The 12916-nt window shown below is 36.4% G+C and overlaps 2 protein-coding genes across 2 annotated transcripts; one reads left to right on the top strand and one right to left on the bottom strand.

The window, feature by feature from the left end:
* Positions 1-8693: 8693 nt before the first annotated feature.
* LOC149673619 (uncharacterized) lies at positions 8694-11376 on the bottom strand. The gene is made up of 5 exons (XM_089839251.1): positions 11178-11376; positions 9866-11122; positions 9382-9762; positions 9216-9315; positions 8694-9140 (listed from the first exon to the last, which is right to left on the bottom strand). Exons 1-5 carry the CDS (start codon positions 11331-11333, stop codon positions 8866-8868), a joined length of 2169 nt encoding a protein of 722 aa, XP_089695377.1. The 5' UTR covers positions 11334-11376; the 3' UTR covers positions 8694-8865.
* A 166-nt stretch (positions 11377-11542) lies between these two features.
* On the top strand, positions 11543-12031 carry LOC149673618 (A disintegrin and metalloproteinase with thrombospondin motifs adt-1-like). Its single transcript, XM_089839969.1, has 3 exons — positions 11543-11734; positions 11816-11905; positions 11973-12031. Exons 1-3 carry the CDS (start codon positions 11687-11689, stop codon positions 11997-11999), a joined length of 165 nt encoding a protein of 54 aa, XP_089696095.1. The 5' UTR covers positions 11543-11686; the 3' UTR covers positions 12000-12031.
* Positions 12032-12916: the final 885 nt, after the last annotated feature.

Below are 12916 nucleotides of genomic sequence, written 5' to 3'. Positions count from 1 at the left end.
TGGAAAACAAATTTTCCTGAGATTTCCAGGTTTTTCACCATATACTTCCCTGAATTTTCCAGGTTTTTCCCGTATATGGAGTATCCTATGGAGCAAATGTTAACGAAGGAGGGGGGGGGCAAATAGGACTATTACATAATCAAAGGGCATTGGTATCACTAGTAGAACCAGAGTTTTGAGCCTCCAAAGTATAGTGTAATGTTAATCCTATGGAGGGAATGTTCACGAACATTTTGCTTAATTACTCGGCCCCTTTTTGACGCATATTTCCCTGATTTCCCTGGATTTTACTAAAAATTCGAAATTTCCCCGAGTTTTCACTGAGGTTTTTGTCAACTATTTATTTCCCTGAGTTTTTTGTCAACTATTTATTTCCCTGATTTTTCCAGGTTTTCCGTGGTTTCCAGGTTTGTATGAACCCTGGGGTAACTAAACAACAACACAGACGTTAGATATGGGTGGATTCAAACTAAAGGACTTTGGTGCAGGACTGGTAACTTTGAAGTCCTCTCTAGACTAAAATCCTTTGTTTTCAACATACCCAATTATTTAGAAAAAAAACAAGTTGTCCCGTGAAGATACGCTACTTATAGGGGAAGATTTTATCCAGCCTCTTTATACTCCCTTTAAAAGATTCCGGAACTTAAAAAAAAAAAAAAAGAAATTTTAAATTTTTCCGGGGATCATAATTCGACTTAGAAAAAAATAACAAAATATGCAGATTTATTTAAAGTGATAGCGTCCTGCGAGTTTCTAATAGCGAAATACACTGCTAAAGTTCCAAGTATTAGCAGAAGGGAATAAGAGAGAAGGGACACACTTTATATCTCCATAATGCTTTACACTCGTAACAACAGTCTCACTAACCTCAAATCAACTACCCTTCACTGATTGGCTATCTAACTTCTGCCTTAGCTGTACGTCACATAAGAAGGTGACGTCTCGGTTGACGAATAAAAAGTAGTTTTGTTAACAACTTTACATTGAAGGAGATAAATATGGCCGGATTTCATGTTGATAAACGAAATCAAGCTGCGCAATTAATTTAGATACACGGGTATTGAAAACATACCAAAATCAGATAATTTGAAGGTAATAAATAGATGAAAACTAATTATTCTGAATTAATATTAAAAAATACAAATTAGTTTCAATAAAATACATACTTGAGGTTATAATTACACAAGAACGAAACATCGACAGCCCTAAGCCTTTGGAGAATGAAAATCTAGCAGACAAATGGGCCGATACCGCTGAGAACTTATATAACTATTTTTGCAGTAAATTGGTTAAAAGCTGTGTACTTGCGCAAAGTTTTTGCGGTTTTCTCGAGGTTGGTCGGACTCTCGTTACCAAAGCAGGCTCTAATGTCTCCCTTCTCCCTTATTCCCTTCTGGTATTAGTAATTTAATCCAAAAAGTCTGTGACCCTCACTTTAAATTTAAATATATTCCAAACATAAAGAACTAACATCCTATGGCTTTATTTATGCCTTTGCTGGAGGACGAGGGGTAAAACACTACATCTCGAATATTGAAAACTTTAAAACTTTAATTTTGAGGGGTGAATCCAATGTGAAATCTTGTGAAATTTTTCACAGTATATTTTTAACATAATTTCACAGAATATTTTGTTATATCTCAGGTGAAATAATATTTATTTAATGCAAATAAATAATAGAATCACGCAGGGGAAATCATTTAGGAACCACCCCTAATTAAAATTAGTAACTAACGAGATAGTCTAGAACTCTAGAATAATCTCAGCAGAGTGATTAACCCCACGATGATGGGAAAAGAAATGTAAATGTAAATTCTGATTAATGTCGCTTATGATCTCTATATTTTATTATTCAAAAACCTTTTTGATATCTTTACGAATAAAAATAAGGCTTCTATTTTTCAAACGATTCCTTTAAACTTATTCCAAAATCTACGTCTCCTATTTATTTCAAATAAAAAAAATAATCAGATTTATTTCTTTGAAATCTTTTGAATCTGGAGACTTTCTTTATCCCTTCATAATATACATTCCCTGTGATCTTTAATAAATATAAACATTATATTTACATGATCTGATTTCATTTATAGAAGAAAACAGGGTTGCCACAAATATTTCAAAATTCCCTGACTATTTTTTAGAAAAAGGTTTTCTCCCTGAGCGTCTAGAGTTATTTTCCCTGACCAATTTTAATCTTTGTACGTAGAAAAGTCAGAAATAATATTGAGGGATTAAAATATTTCACTAAAACCAGGAATACTAAGATTTCTGCCACTTTACGAATGACCCCTTAAATTTAATTAAGAAACTGATTTAGACAATTGAATTATTTCTATTTTAATTAAGGGGGTCATAACTAAAACACTCCATCAAATCATAACTCGAAAACAGATGCCTTTGTGACAAAATGTCATAGATAGAAGTCACATTTTCGACTCGAAATCGATTTCCCAATGAACATCACCCTTAATTTGTGCATGCAGACTTATCAGAGACACCCTGTATAGGAGAATTACCCAACCAATATTAAATTCTACGAAATCCTTTTAAATTTAATAAATATTACTACCCCTATATTATAAAGGTCTATTTTTCTTGATTGACATGCTTGACCTTTGACCTTCAAATCGGGTTAAATTACGCGACTTCTTAATTTAATTTGAGCCAAAAAAAAATTCTTAAAATATTTATTTGAGAGATGGAAATATAATTGGTTTTTCAATTTAAAATCCAAGAGTTAAGAAAATTTTCTCACTTATTAAAAAAAAAATCGATAATTGAAAAATCTGCGCGAAGTCTTTTAAATGTTAATCAAAATCAATACAAAATCAATTTGTTTTTCTTCTTTCTTTTTGAACTACATTTCATCTGTAGAACCAAATCATAAAAAATGGGAAATGGAATTTCTTCCCAAATATCTAAATGCAAATTTTTTATGGAAAAAAAAAAAAATTCAACCCTTTTTTATATAAATAAAATAAGAAATTTCTTCGACATTCTTAATCCTTTACCCAAGAAGAAAAAAATTCCCATTTCTCCCTTGTAATAATTTTAGATTTTCTTCGATAAAATGTGCCATAAGAAAAAAAAGTGCACGAGCTGAGATTTTGATTAAAAGTATTCCTAGAGCTTCTTCCGTTTTCCGAATATGAAATAATTAAGTGGAAACGAGGAAACAAATATAAATTTAACCATTATTCCTTCCTTTCACTCTATTAGCTCAGCGAATCGTTAAATGAACAAACTAAAGTCGATAAAGAAAATTCTAGACCTAGATAAACCTAATATTATTTCAAAAAATTTAAATACTCTTTAATTCAAGTCACATTTTTGCATCGGAATTTTTATGGGAACAAGCGGGTCAAGGGTTATTTTTCAGGTAGAAACCTATTTCTATTATTAACGTAAGAGTCAATGGAGGGATTTTTGACCAGTGGGCAAGTTGCTCGATTTCGAGCCTATTTTCAAAAGATCAATTCATTGTCGGAGTTCGAAAGAAATCGATTCTCAAAAAGGGAATATAAGTCAGCCAACTTCTTCCAGTGTCATGTTTTAAAACCAAATTGTAGCAATTCTATGGAGAATTCCTTCAAATTTAGTATATTTTGGCGCTAAAGTGGGCGGATTTCAAAATAGACCGTGTATTTATAGTAGAAAAGCGGTTTATCTATTTTATAAAATCTGAATAGGTACAAAATAGACTAAAATATTCGCTGCCTAATATTTTTAGGCCTATTCTAAAATTTGTCTGTCTCTGTTGTAGATTGCAAAGCTAAGGAATTATTTAAAAATTACCTTATTATTAGTGTTGAAGAGGCAATTGATTATCTCCGATCAGCAGGTTCGACATTGTTATTTGTGTTCACTCGGATGATGACCTTCGATGACCTGTAATTGCGCTTTGGCCTAGAGGAAAGGGACTATGGGACGCTGTAGCTAATGACCTTTGACCTGTATGAGCAAAATAAGCAATATTGCGCTTTGGCCTAGAGGAAAGGGACTATGGGACGCTGCAGCTAATGACCTTTGACCTGTATGAGCTAAATACGCAATATTGCGATTTGGCCTAGAGGAAAGGGACTATGAGACGCTGCACCTGTGACCTGTATGAGCTAAGCAAGCAATATTGCGCATTGACCTATGGCAACTTCGCAGCAGCGCTCGCAAACTTTAAAAATATTAAATGTACTCACATTTCCTCACATCGCGAAGTTCACCAAAGTTCACTGAATAAACACGTCACAAAGTTCACCATAGTTCAAGGTATAAAGACGTCACAAAGTTCACCATAGTTCAAGGTATAAACACGTCACAAAGTTCACCAAAGTTCACTGAATAAACACATTTCAAAGTTGGCGGAGAGAACACGTCGTTAAGTTCACCAAATAAAAATAGACGTTCACAAAGTTCACGTATAATATGAGTCACAGATGATGAACAAAATTCAAAAGCGAAGAAATCCCACGATGACGTCATCCAATAAAATCCTAAATTTAAAAAAAAATCAGTAATTGTAATTACAATCTAAAATGCAAACAACAAACTATATCAAATTCAAAATAAAAATAAATAAAATAAAATAATGATGCTTGTTCTAAGGCTACTACTTGTTTGACATTTTCACAAGGCACGTCTAGGGGGCGCTCCTGTCTATTATATTTCAAACTAAGGTAGCCCTGGTCTCCGCTTACCAACCAAAAAAAAATGTTCTGGTACTTGGCGCGGTTTAAAGTTGCCGGACAATTTTTGCCCCAATAATAAAAAGAAGAAAAAATAAAAATCTGCTTGTCAAACCTTTTATAAATGGCCCAAGAGGAACCAAACAAAATAAACCCCCAAAAGTAAAAAAAAAAACCTTACAAAAAGATGAACTTAATTGCGAATACCCAAACTGTCCTGTTGAAAATTTTACAATTGTTCATTCTAGTGTACTTAAAGGGGCTAGAGAAATTAACCCCCCTCTCGTTTCTTCACTTTAACCGCTCTTTAGCGTTGCCAGTAATTTGTTAATAGAACATGTAAGCCTCTCAGATTTGGAAGTGAATTAGAACTGAATTGAACAGAATTCTACAAGCTTTTCAGTCTGCTGTAGTCAAGATAGCGGCAAGAAGTGATATCTAGTTTATTAGGGAGAAGATTTAAGATGCCTAAGTATTCAAGCGCCATAGTCCCAGTCCCCCTTTCAAAATACAAGGGGGGGGGGACGTAAAAGGAGGCCGGGCTATTTCGCTGCCTCTCCTCAGTCGGAAAATATGACTGTAATTTTCGTCATTCGCGTCGCCGCGCTGACGTGAGTTTTCAAGAACCAATGAGATGATGCTGGTTGTAATTTAGAGGCGGCAGAGATTAACTCCAGACAGGCTACGTTTGGACTGGAGATAAAGCTAGAAATGTGGATGAATGAATTTATACTTTCTCCCTAATAAACTAGACATCACTTCTTGATAGCGGTTGAATTGCATTCACAACACTTTTTAGTACCAATAATACTTCTAAAAATAGGAAATGAACCCTCCAAAAATTTACGATTAGTAAATGAACTCAGTTACTAAAAATTTCGAAACTGTTTTGGCCCACCTCTCAATTTCTAATAGAAATTGGAATTTTATGGGAAGGAGTATTTTAAGAGCAACTTTTTATCGTTTTATTTAACGAGCAAGAGGCTTAGGTAGTAAGTACCTTACCATTATTTTTTTTTCATTGTTGAGAACCTTAACCCTTTGGGACTACGTAGAACTTAAGAATCATCTAGCTCGTAAAATAATAAAATAAAAAAAGGTAGAAAGAAACATTCTATAAAACTAAATTTTCTGGCGGTCAAATGACGTCACTTGGTCTACCTTTCGAGAACGCTTCAAGTTTGAAAAAAAAAAAAAAATATGAGTGGGCGAAATAATCCCTTAACCAGATTTCGTAGGCAGATAGGAACTTTCAATTCAATTACTGACCCCCAAAAAAAGATCTTACAAGGTTATTTCTACCCTGAGTCCTGACCATACGCGCATATTTTTTTATTTATATATAAAATATACCAAATCCACATTTTCCTTGATGGAAGCGGCACCCAATTTTCCGGCCAATTCCATCCTTAGAGAATTATATAGTAAAAATTTCTGGCAAAATATATTTTCATATAATCTACTTAGTAACAGGGTTCATATAACTTTTGGGTAAACCGATATCCCTGACGTTTACATGGTTTTTTTTTTCATATATTTAACTAATATTTCCAAATGTAGGTCACCTAGTAACTTCAGGAGGGGGTTTTTTTTGGAGTAGCAACTACGGTACTTCTTGTTTGGTTGGAGCAACCCCCCTTCATGACAAACTTACTCAACTCTCACAAATTTCTCTGATTTCCCTCAACTTTACTAAAAATTAAAAATTTACTGAATTTCACTAAAAATTACAAATTTCCCTGAATTTTACTAAAAATTATAAACTTCACTGAATTTTACTAAATGTTATAAATCTAATTGAATTTTACTAAAAATTGTAAATCTAATTGAATTTTACTAAAAATTTTAAATCTAATTGAATTTTACTAAAAATTTTAAATCTAATTGAATTTTACTAAATATTTTAAATCTAATTGAATTTTACTACAAATTTTAAATCTAATTGAATTTTACTAAAATTATGCATTTCAATGAATTTTACTACAAATTATAAATTTGCCTGAATTTTATTAAAAATTATAAATTTGCCTGAATTTTACTAAAAATTATAAATTTGCCTGAATTTTACTAAAAATTATAAATTTGCCTGAATTTCACTAAAAATTATAAATTTGCCTGAATTTTACTAAAAATTATAAATTAGCCTGAATTTTACTAAAAATTATAAATTTGCCTGAATTTTACTAAAAATTATAAATTTGCCTGAATTTTACTAAAAATTATAAATTTGCCTGAATTTTACTAGAAATTTATACATTTCCCTGATTTTTCCCTGAATTTTAGTCAACAATTTATTTCCCTGACTTTCCCCTGAATTTTAGTCACAATTTATTTCCCTATTAAAGTTTCCCCTGAATTTTTAGCCCATCAATTTATTTACCTGAAATTCCCAGATGCTCCAGGTTTGTATGAACCCTGTAGTATATAAATAGAGTTGAGAAAAAAAAACATAAATGAAATATACTTGGGAATGAAAGTAAACACGTCTTATGGGGGCCGCCGCTGAAATTTGATGGTTCTTTTCAGTTCACAATCGCCCAAAAGAGAAATGACCCAGACTATAATATGAAACTTCGTAGCCTGTAAACAACTAAAAACGCGCGGAGATGGGGTGGGGGTGACGGACCATTTGGGGTGGGAAGGGTTACCTCTTTTCGGATTTATCGCGCCTAGTCTGCAAAACAAGGGTTACAATTTGGACGGAATAAATTGGTCTAGAAATAGACCTATTTTTACGCCGGGAATTTCTCGGAAAACCATGAACACGACAAGCCCGGGGTTAACATTATATACAGAGGAAAATAAAAAAAAATAGGCATAAATAGGTTTTAAAAATAAACGCCTCGTTCAAAGTAATAAAATGTTAAAATTTTAATCCGGCTTTGGGCGCCGTACGCCGTTGTAATCTGTAATTTAATAGGCGGGAACAAATAGCAAATATATAATTCAGAAGCCGCCGCCACCGTAACCCCTGGAAAATTCATTAGGGAGATGGGTGGGCGTGTCAGAGACATTTAAGAAAAGTCCCGGGAAAAATAGGATGTCGTCAAAGGCGATAAAAGAAGCCGTCACTGTATGTAATCATAAAGGTTCATCCGACATATTGAAAAGACGTCTGTTATTAAAGACGAGAGATAAAAATTTCCCAACAGCGGCAGCACCCGCCTGCCCCGCATCTGACCGTTCTGACGCCTTTGCTATGATTCGACTCGAGCACGTATTATTATCGCCCCGGCTCTCTATCAGGCTGGGAAATAAGGATATTTTTTAAACTAGTCCTTGGGACCAGTGACCCCTCTAGTCCCCGAAATAATTAACTGGTCTCCGGACTGGTCCCAGCCTTTGTTCTCCAATAGATTTGCAATTAATAAACTGGTCCCGAGGACCAGTAACCCCCACCTTTTTGAATTAGTCCAAGCAATTAATAAACTGGTTTTGGACCAGAGGAAGTGTGCTATTTCCCAGCCTGCTCTCTATCATCCAGCGTGGGAAATAAGGCGGTGGCACAGGGCAAATGACCAGTTTAAAAATTGCCTGGACCAGTTTAAAAATTAAATCGGAGGTGGGTCAGTGGTCCACAGGACCACTAAGAAAATTCAAGGGTTTCCATAGTCCAGACATTAGCTAATATATTTTAATTATCCACTTCTTCAATTTAGCAGACGACGCACCCTGGTCAGTGGTCATGGACCAGTTTATTTATTCCAGGCCAGAGGGGTCGCTGGATCAATGTCCAGTTTAAAAAAAATCCTTATTTCCCACCCTGGCCCCGGCTCTCTATCATCTATGGCTTCGAATGCCAACGGAATAAAGAGCAGATGACATTTTACCAAAACATTTAGGTGGTGCCTTAGCCTCAAATAATCCCGGCTTATGTCCCGCAAGCAAGCTCTTTGAGTTTGAGCCCGCCTTTTCTGGAAACTAACCACGTGATTCAAAATGGAGCTTATAGAAATTTTAGCCCTCTTTTCCCGCACCATAAACGTACGTCATTATCAAAAAAAAAAACCAAAGTCACAGCATTACGACAACATTTTATTTAAAAAACATTACATTATAACATAAGGATTATGAAAATTTAAAGAGAAAAAAAAAGGCTTAGCTCTCGTGAAGAAAGTTGACTTTGTCTTTCGAACGTAGTTAAACACTAAGCCTTGGCGAGTCAAATTTAATACTTTTTAGAGTTTTAACGCCTTGCGGGTAACATTATAAAAGTTGGTTCGCTAAAGGGCCCAATTCTGTCATGTTTGTCAACAGCTCTAACAGCGAAATAGTAAGGATTACCCTCCCCAAAATGTGTCAAAGTGCACGCCATTGGGAGGGAAAGTGCCTTGACGTCACCAACCTTCTTCCAAAGCGCGGGATTTGGTGCTACAGAGGTTTCTTGGTAAGCGTATAATTGGTATGAGATTATGTCAGCGTAGGTAGCGTTTATCTTCATATTCCACGAAAGAACGATACCTTTTTCAAAAAACACAACAACGCGATGACAATGTTAGATGGAAAATTATGAAATAAGAAAGAGAAGTACCTTACCATTGGCAACTTTGGAAATTTTAAGAGATGGTCTAGGTGGTAAGAGTTTCAAGGAAGGCATCGCCGGGTAATTAGGTTGCGCTGGTAATTCGGCCGGGTGCTGAACATTTGATACTACGCATTAGACATTGCCCAACTCCCCCAATGGTACTATAAAAGTACTTACCGTTTTAGATTTTCTTGGAATGGGGGCTTTGGTAGTAACTGTCATAGCTTGTTTTGGTCTGGTTGCGGTGGGTTGTGCCATGGCTCGCGGGCTGGACAAAGATATACTTAGGCCCCCTCCGTCAACTGGGATTGTGTTAACAGTCATTGATGGGGATTGGAGGATACTTGGAGCACCACTTTCCGATTTGACCACGTTTGGTTTCAACGCCACTGTTTGATTGGGGCTGGATATAACGGAAGCATTTTTATTTCCCGATTTGTCTTCCTCCTCTTCAGTTAAGTTGATGACAGTGGCGGATGATTTGGGGCCAGGGGTGGCACTTGTTGTTTTGGGGGCGGTAGTGGATTTTTTCACGGGTGTTAATGACGTGTTCGTAACCTTAAAGAGTGTCAAGGATTATGGCAAGGGCTTATTTTAAAGGGATATGATTGCCCCAAAACGCGCTCCATTGTTCTTGTCAGTAAAAAAGAGAAGCCCTTACCTTGTTTTGCGCGGACAATTGCGCCTTGTAAATTTCGAGCTCGGACTCGGCTTCCTTGACTTGAGATTCTAAAAAAGTTGCTCGTTTCTTCCAAAGTTCCAATTGTTTTTCCAACTCATTGATACGTTCGTTTTGGGCGTCCATGATGGTTTTATTACATTCCTCGACATAGTTCAACATTCTTTCCCTAATTACGTTTTCGAGATCGTGCATTGTCATCAATTTCGGCAATGTTGGAACCTTGAATTCCTTATATTCCTCCGTGTCCTCAGGATTTTTTAGGAGGTCGTCACCGCCATTATCTTCCTGTTTATCGTCCTTTGTATCTACGGCTTTCGCGCTAACAGAATCGATTCTCCCGACACCTTCTAGTTCTTTCGGGTTGCTTTCATCCACGGGAGCAGTGTCTTTCATATTTTCGGTATCGGAATCGTCATCTTCAGTCTCAAGTTGCAAAACTCCTTCCGAATCACTGTCAGAGACATCAGAAAATCGTACTTCCGAATCATCCACTATTTGCGCATTAGCAGTATGATGGGCTACATCTTCAGTTGCGGGCGACACAGAGAGATCCTTTTGGTTTTGTCCTTTGGTTGATTCGCCAATTGGTTTAACTTTATTTTGGTCTATTGGTATTTCCTTTAACTTCTTGGGCTCTTTATCGGTGTTTGACTCATCATCAGACGATAGTAGAACAAGACGATCTTCGGATAATCCTTCTGGATCAGCGTCATCACCTTCATCTTCTTCTACAATTTCCGCTTCGAGAGGTTCTCTATCTTCCCAGTCGGACGGTTCCTCCTCTTCAAATTCCATAATCACGGCTTGAACCGTCTCTTTTTCTGTCATCTCATTGACGATCGCCACATTATTAATAACTTCTTCCTCGGAACATATATCTTGCACTTGGTCTTTGTCCAAATCTTCTAGATCTTTAATGATATTGTCCCAGACCTTTTTTTCTAACTCCGATTTTGGCGCTGTTGATTCAATATCTTTGACATTTGGAATATCTGACTTCTTAACCTCCGATTTATCAATCGCGTTAATTGTAGATACGCGGAGGATATCATCTTTTTTATCGTCAGTACTGAGAAGACTATTCACGGATTCGATTAGCTCTCGTTTCTTTTCAAGCAAAACAATTTTCCGTTTAAATCTCTCGGCTTGTTTTGGTTTACGTTCGCGCTTTCTCTCTTCAACGCTTTGTAGGTAATTGGCATCAGGTTGTGACTTAACTTCAATTGGTAATTGTACCTACAATTGGTTCTGGTTTAAAATCAACACTTTGTCCAGAAAAATTCGCGCCTACCTCTGACGATTTTTGTGAGGTTTTCTTATTTTTCGAACTAGTAACACTGCGAGTCTTACGGGCAGTTGTTCGGCTTACAGTTGTTAGTTTCGTAAGATCGGGTTTACCCTTCTTCAAACGTTTAAGTTTCTTTTTTCGGGCGCTTTCAGTGTTCATTTTTAAAAGTTATTGGTAAAAAACGTAAAACCGAATTTGTGTATAGCGTAACTGTCTCTGGGAGCTGAAATCAATTATTTTAGACAAATTTAAGACAAAGATTACTGGGAAGATCACGTGGTCGCTACTTGTAGCAACAAAGCCCTGAAGAAATTCCTTAAGTAATTAACCGATCAATAACTCTATGAAAGTAACTTAAAATTAAACGTTTAAACGTATTTACGCGCGTCAGTAAAGACCAAGTGAGAACGTGTTTAAGCGATGACGCGGTTCAACCACCTCGTTTCGATTTCGATAAAAATGGACAATTACCAGGACAAGAATACCCACCAGATGCCCAGTGCAAATTAGCCATGGGTAAAAACTACGCTGCTTATATGCCGAATAAGAAACCATACAGTGTAAGGATACGCAAACAGTAGCAACTGCACTTGTAAGAAATATTTCAAAAGCTAGCTAAGCTAAGCATATTTTAATTTTAGAATATTTGTCGCGAACTGTGGTGCATTACTGGTATGACAGCTACAACGACACATCCGGCTTTAGACGGTAGTTCTTGCAAAAATGGTCGGGTATGTTGATAAAATGCGCAAAAATCGTCAACAATGTGTTCATTTAAATATTTAATTAATTTTGCAGATGTGTCGCCAGGGAAAATGCACCTAATTTACAACCCTTGACTAAATGTACCTTAACATAAAATTAAACGTAACTTAATGATTAATTATTACTTTTTATCGGTTTTTACTGAAGTTCTACCTTAATTATTAACTTAATCGAATATAATTACGGTAAATTTTTAGTAAATTAGTTAAAAGTATAGAGGTCCAAATGGGTAAATCCCGATTCACGAACTGGCTTCGAATGCCAACAGAATAAAGAGCAGATGACATTAGTCCCGATTCACAAACTGGCTTTCCGGCCCTATCGATCATATGATCCAGCGTGGCTGCGTGGGAAATAAGGCGGTGGCACAGGGCAAATGACCAGTTTAAAAATTGCCTAGACCAGTTTAAAAATTAAATCGGAGGGGGGGGGGGGGGCAGTGGTCCACAGGACCACTAAGAAAATTCAAGGGTTTCCAGAGTCCAGACATAAGCCAATATATTTTTAATATCCACTTCTTCAATTTAGCATACGACGCGCCCTGGTCAATGGTCATGGACCAGTTTATTTATTCCAGGCCAGAGGGGTCACTGGCCCAATGTCCAGTTTAAAAAAAAATCCTTATTTCCCACCCTGCGTCCCCGCGCTACCGTGGCTAAACGAAAATTTAACGCGCTCGCTAGAGGCTCTAGCGCAACGCTAAAGGAAAATTTGGCGCGTAAAATGATATTGCCCGCCAAAATCCCGCGTTAACCCTATGGAGAGGGAATCTTTATGAACATTTTGCTTAATTACTCGGGCCCTGATTGTCGGAACACCAAGTATTTAGTATACATAGTTTACAGGCGTGGAGGATTCATACCATTTGCACAAGGAGACCTGGCAACTTAGAGTGTAAAATAGCAGACGATTTTACACTCTAAGTCGCTTGGTCTCCTTGAGTTAATGGTAGGAATCCTCCACGCCTGTAAACTATG

The sequence above is a fragment of the Phalangium opilio genome, unplaced genomic scaffold, assembly GCF_054372755.1.
Source record: "Phalangium opilio isolate 3A_F unplaced genomic scaffold, DU_Popi_V2 ptg000048l_1, whole genome shotgun sequence".
Taxonomy (NCBI): domain Eukaryota; kingdom Metazoa; phylum Arthropoda; class Arachnida; order Opiliones; family Phalangiidae; genus Phalangium; species Phalangium opilio.
Note: the sequence above shows the minus strand (reverse complement) of the source record. Positions and strands in the feature narration are given on the sequence as shown.

Bases quoted from the DNA above. Each gene is read 5' to 3' on its own strand.
- LOC149673619 (XM_089839251.1), bottom strand. From the start codon at position 11,333: ATGAACACTGAAAGCGCCCGAAAAAAGAAACTTAAACGTTTGAAGAAG. The intron at 9,316-9,381 runs GTAAGTACTTTT...TCAAATGTTCAG, and splicing joins TTCCAAGAAAATCTAAAACG to CACCCGGCCGAATTACCAGC. The intron at 9,141-9,215 runs GTAAGGTACTTC...TTTTTGAAAAAG, and splicing joins AATTTCCAAAGTTGCCAATG to GTATCGTTCTTTCGTGGAAT.
- LOC149673618 (XM_089839969.1), top strand. From the start codon at position 11,687: ATGGGTAAAAACTACGCTGCTTATATGCCGAATAAGAAACCATACAGT. The intron at 11,735-11,815 runs GTAAGGATACGC...TTTTAATTTTAG, and splicing joins CGAATAAGAAACCATACAGT to AATATTTGTCGCGAACTGTG. The intron at 11,906-11,972 runs GTATGTTGATAA...TTAATTTTGCAG, and splicing joins GTTCTTGCAAAAATGGTCGG to ATGTGTCGCCAGGGAAAATG.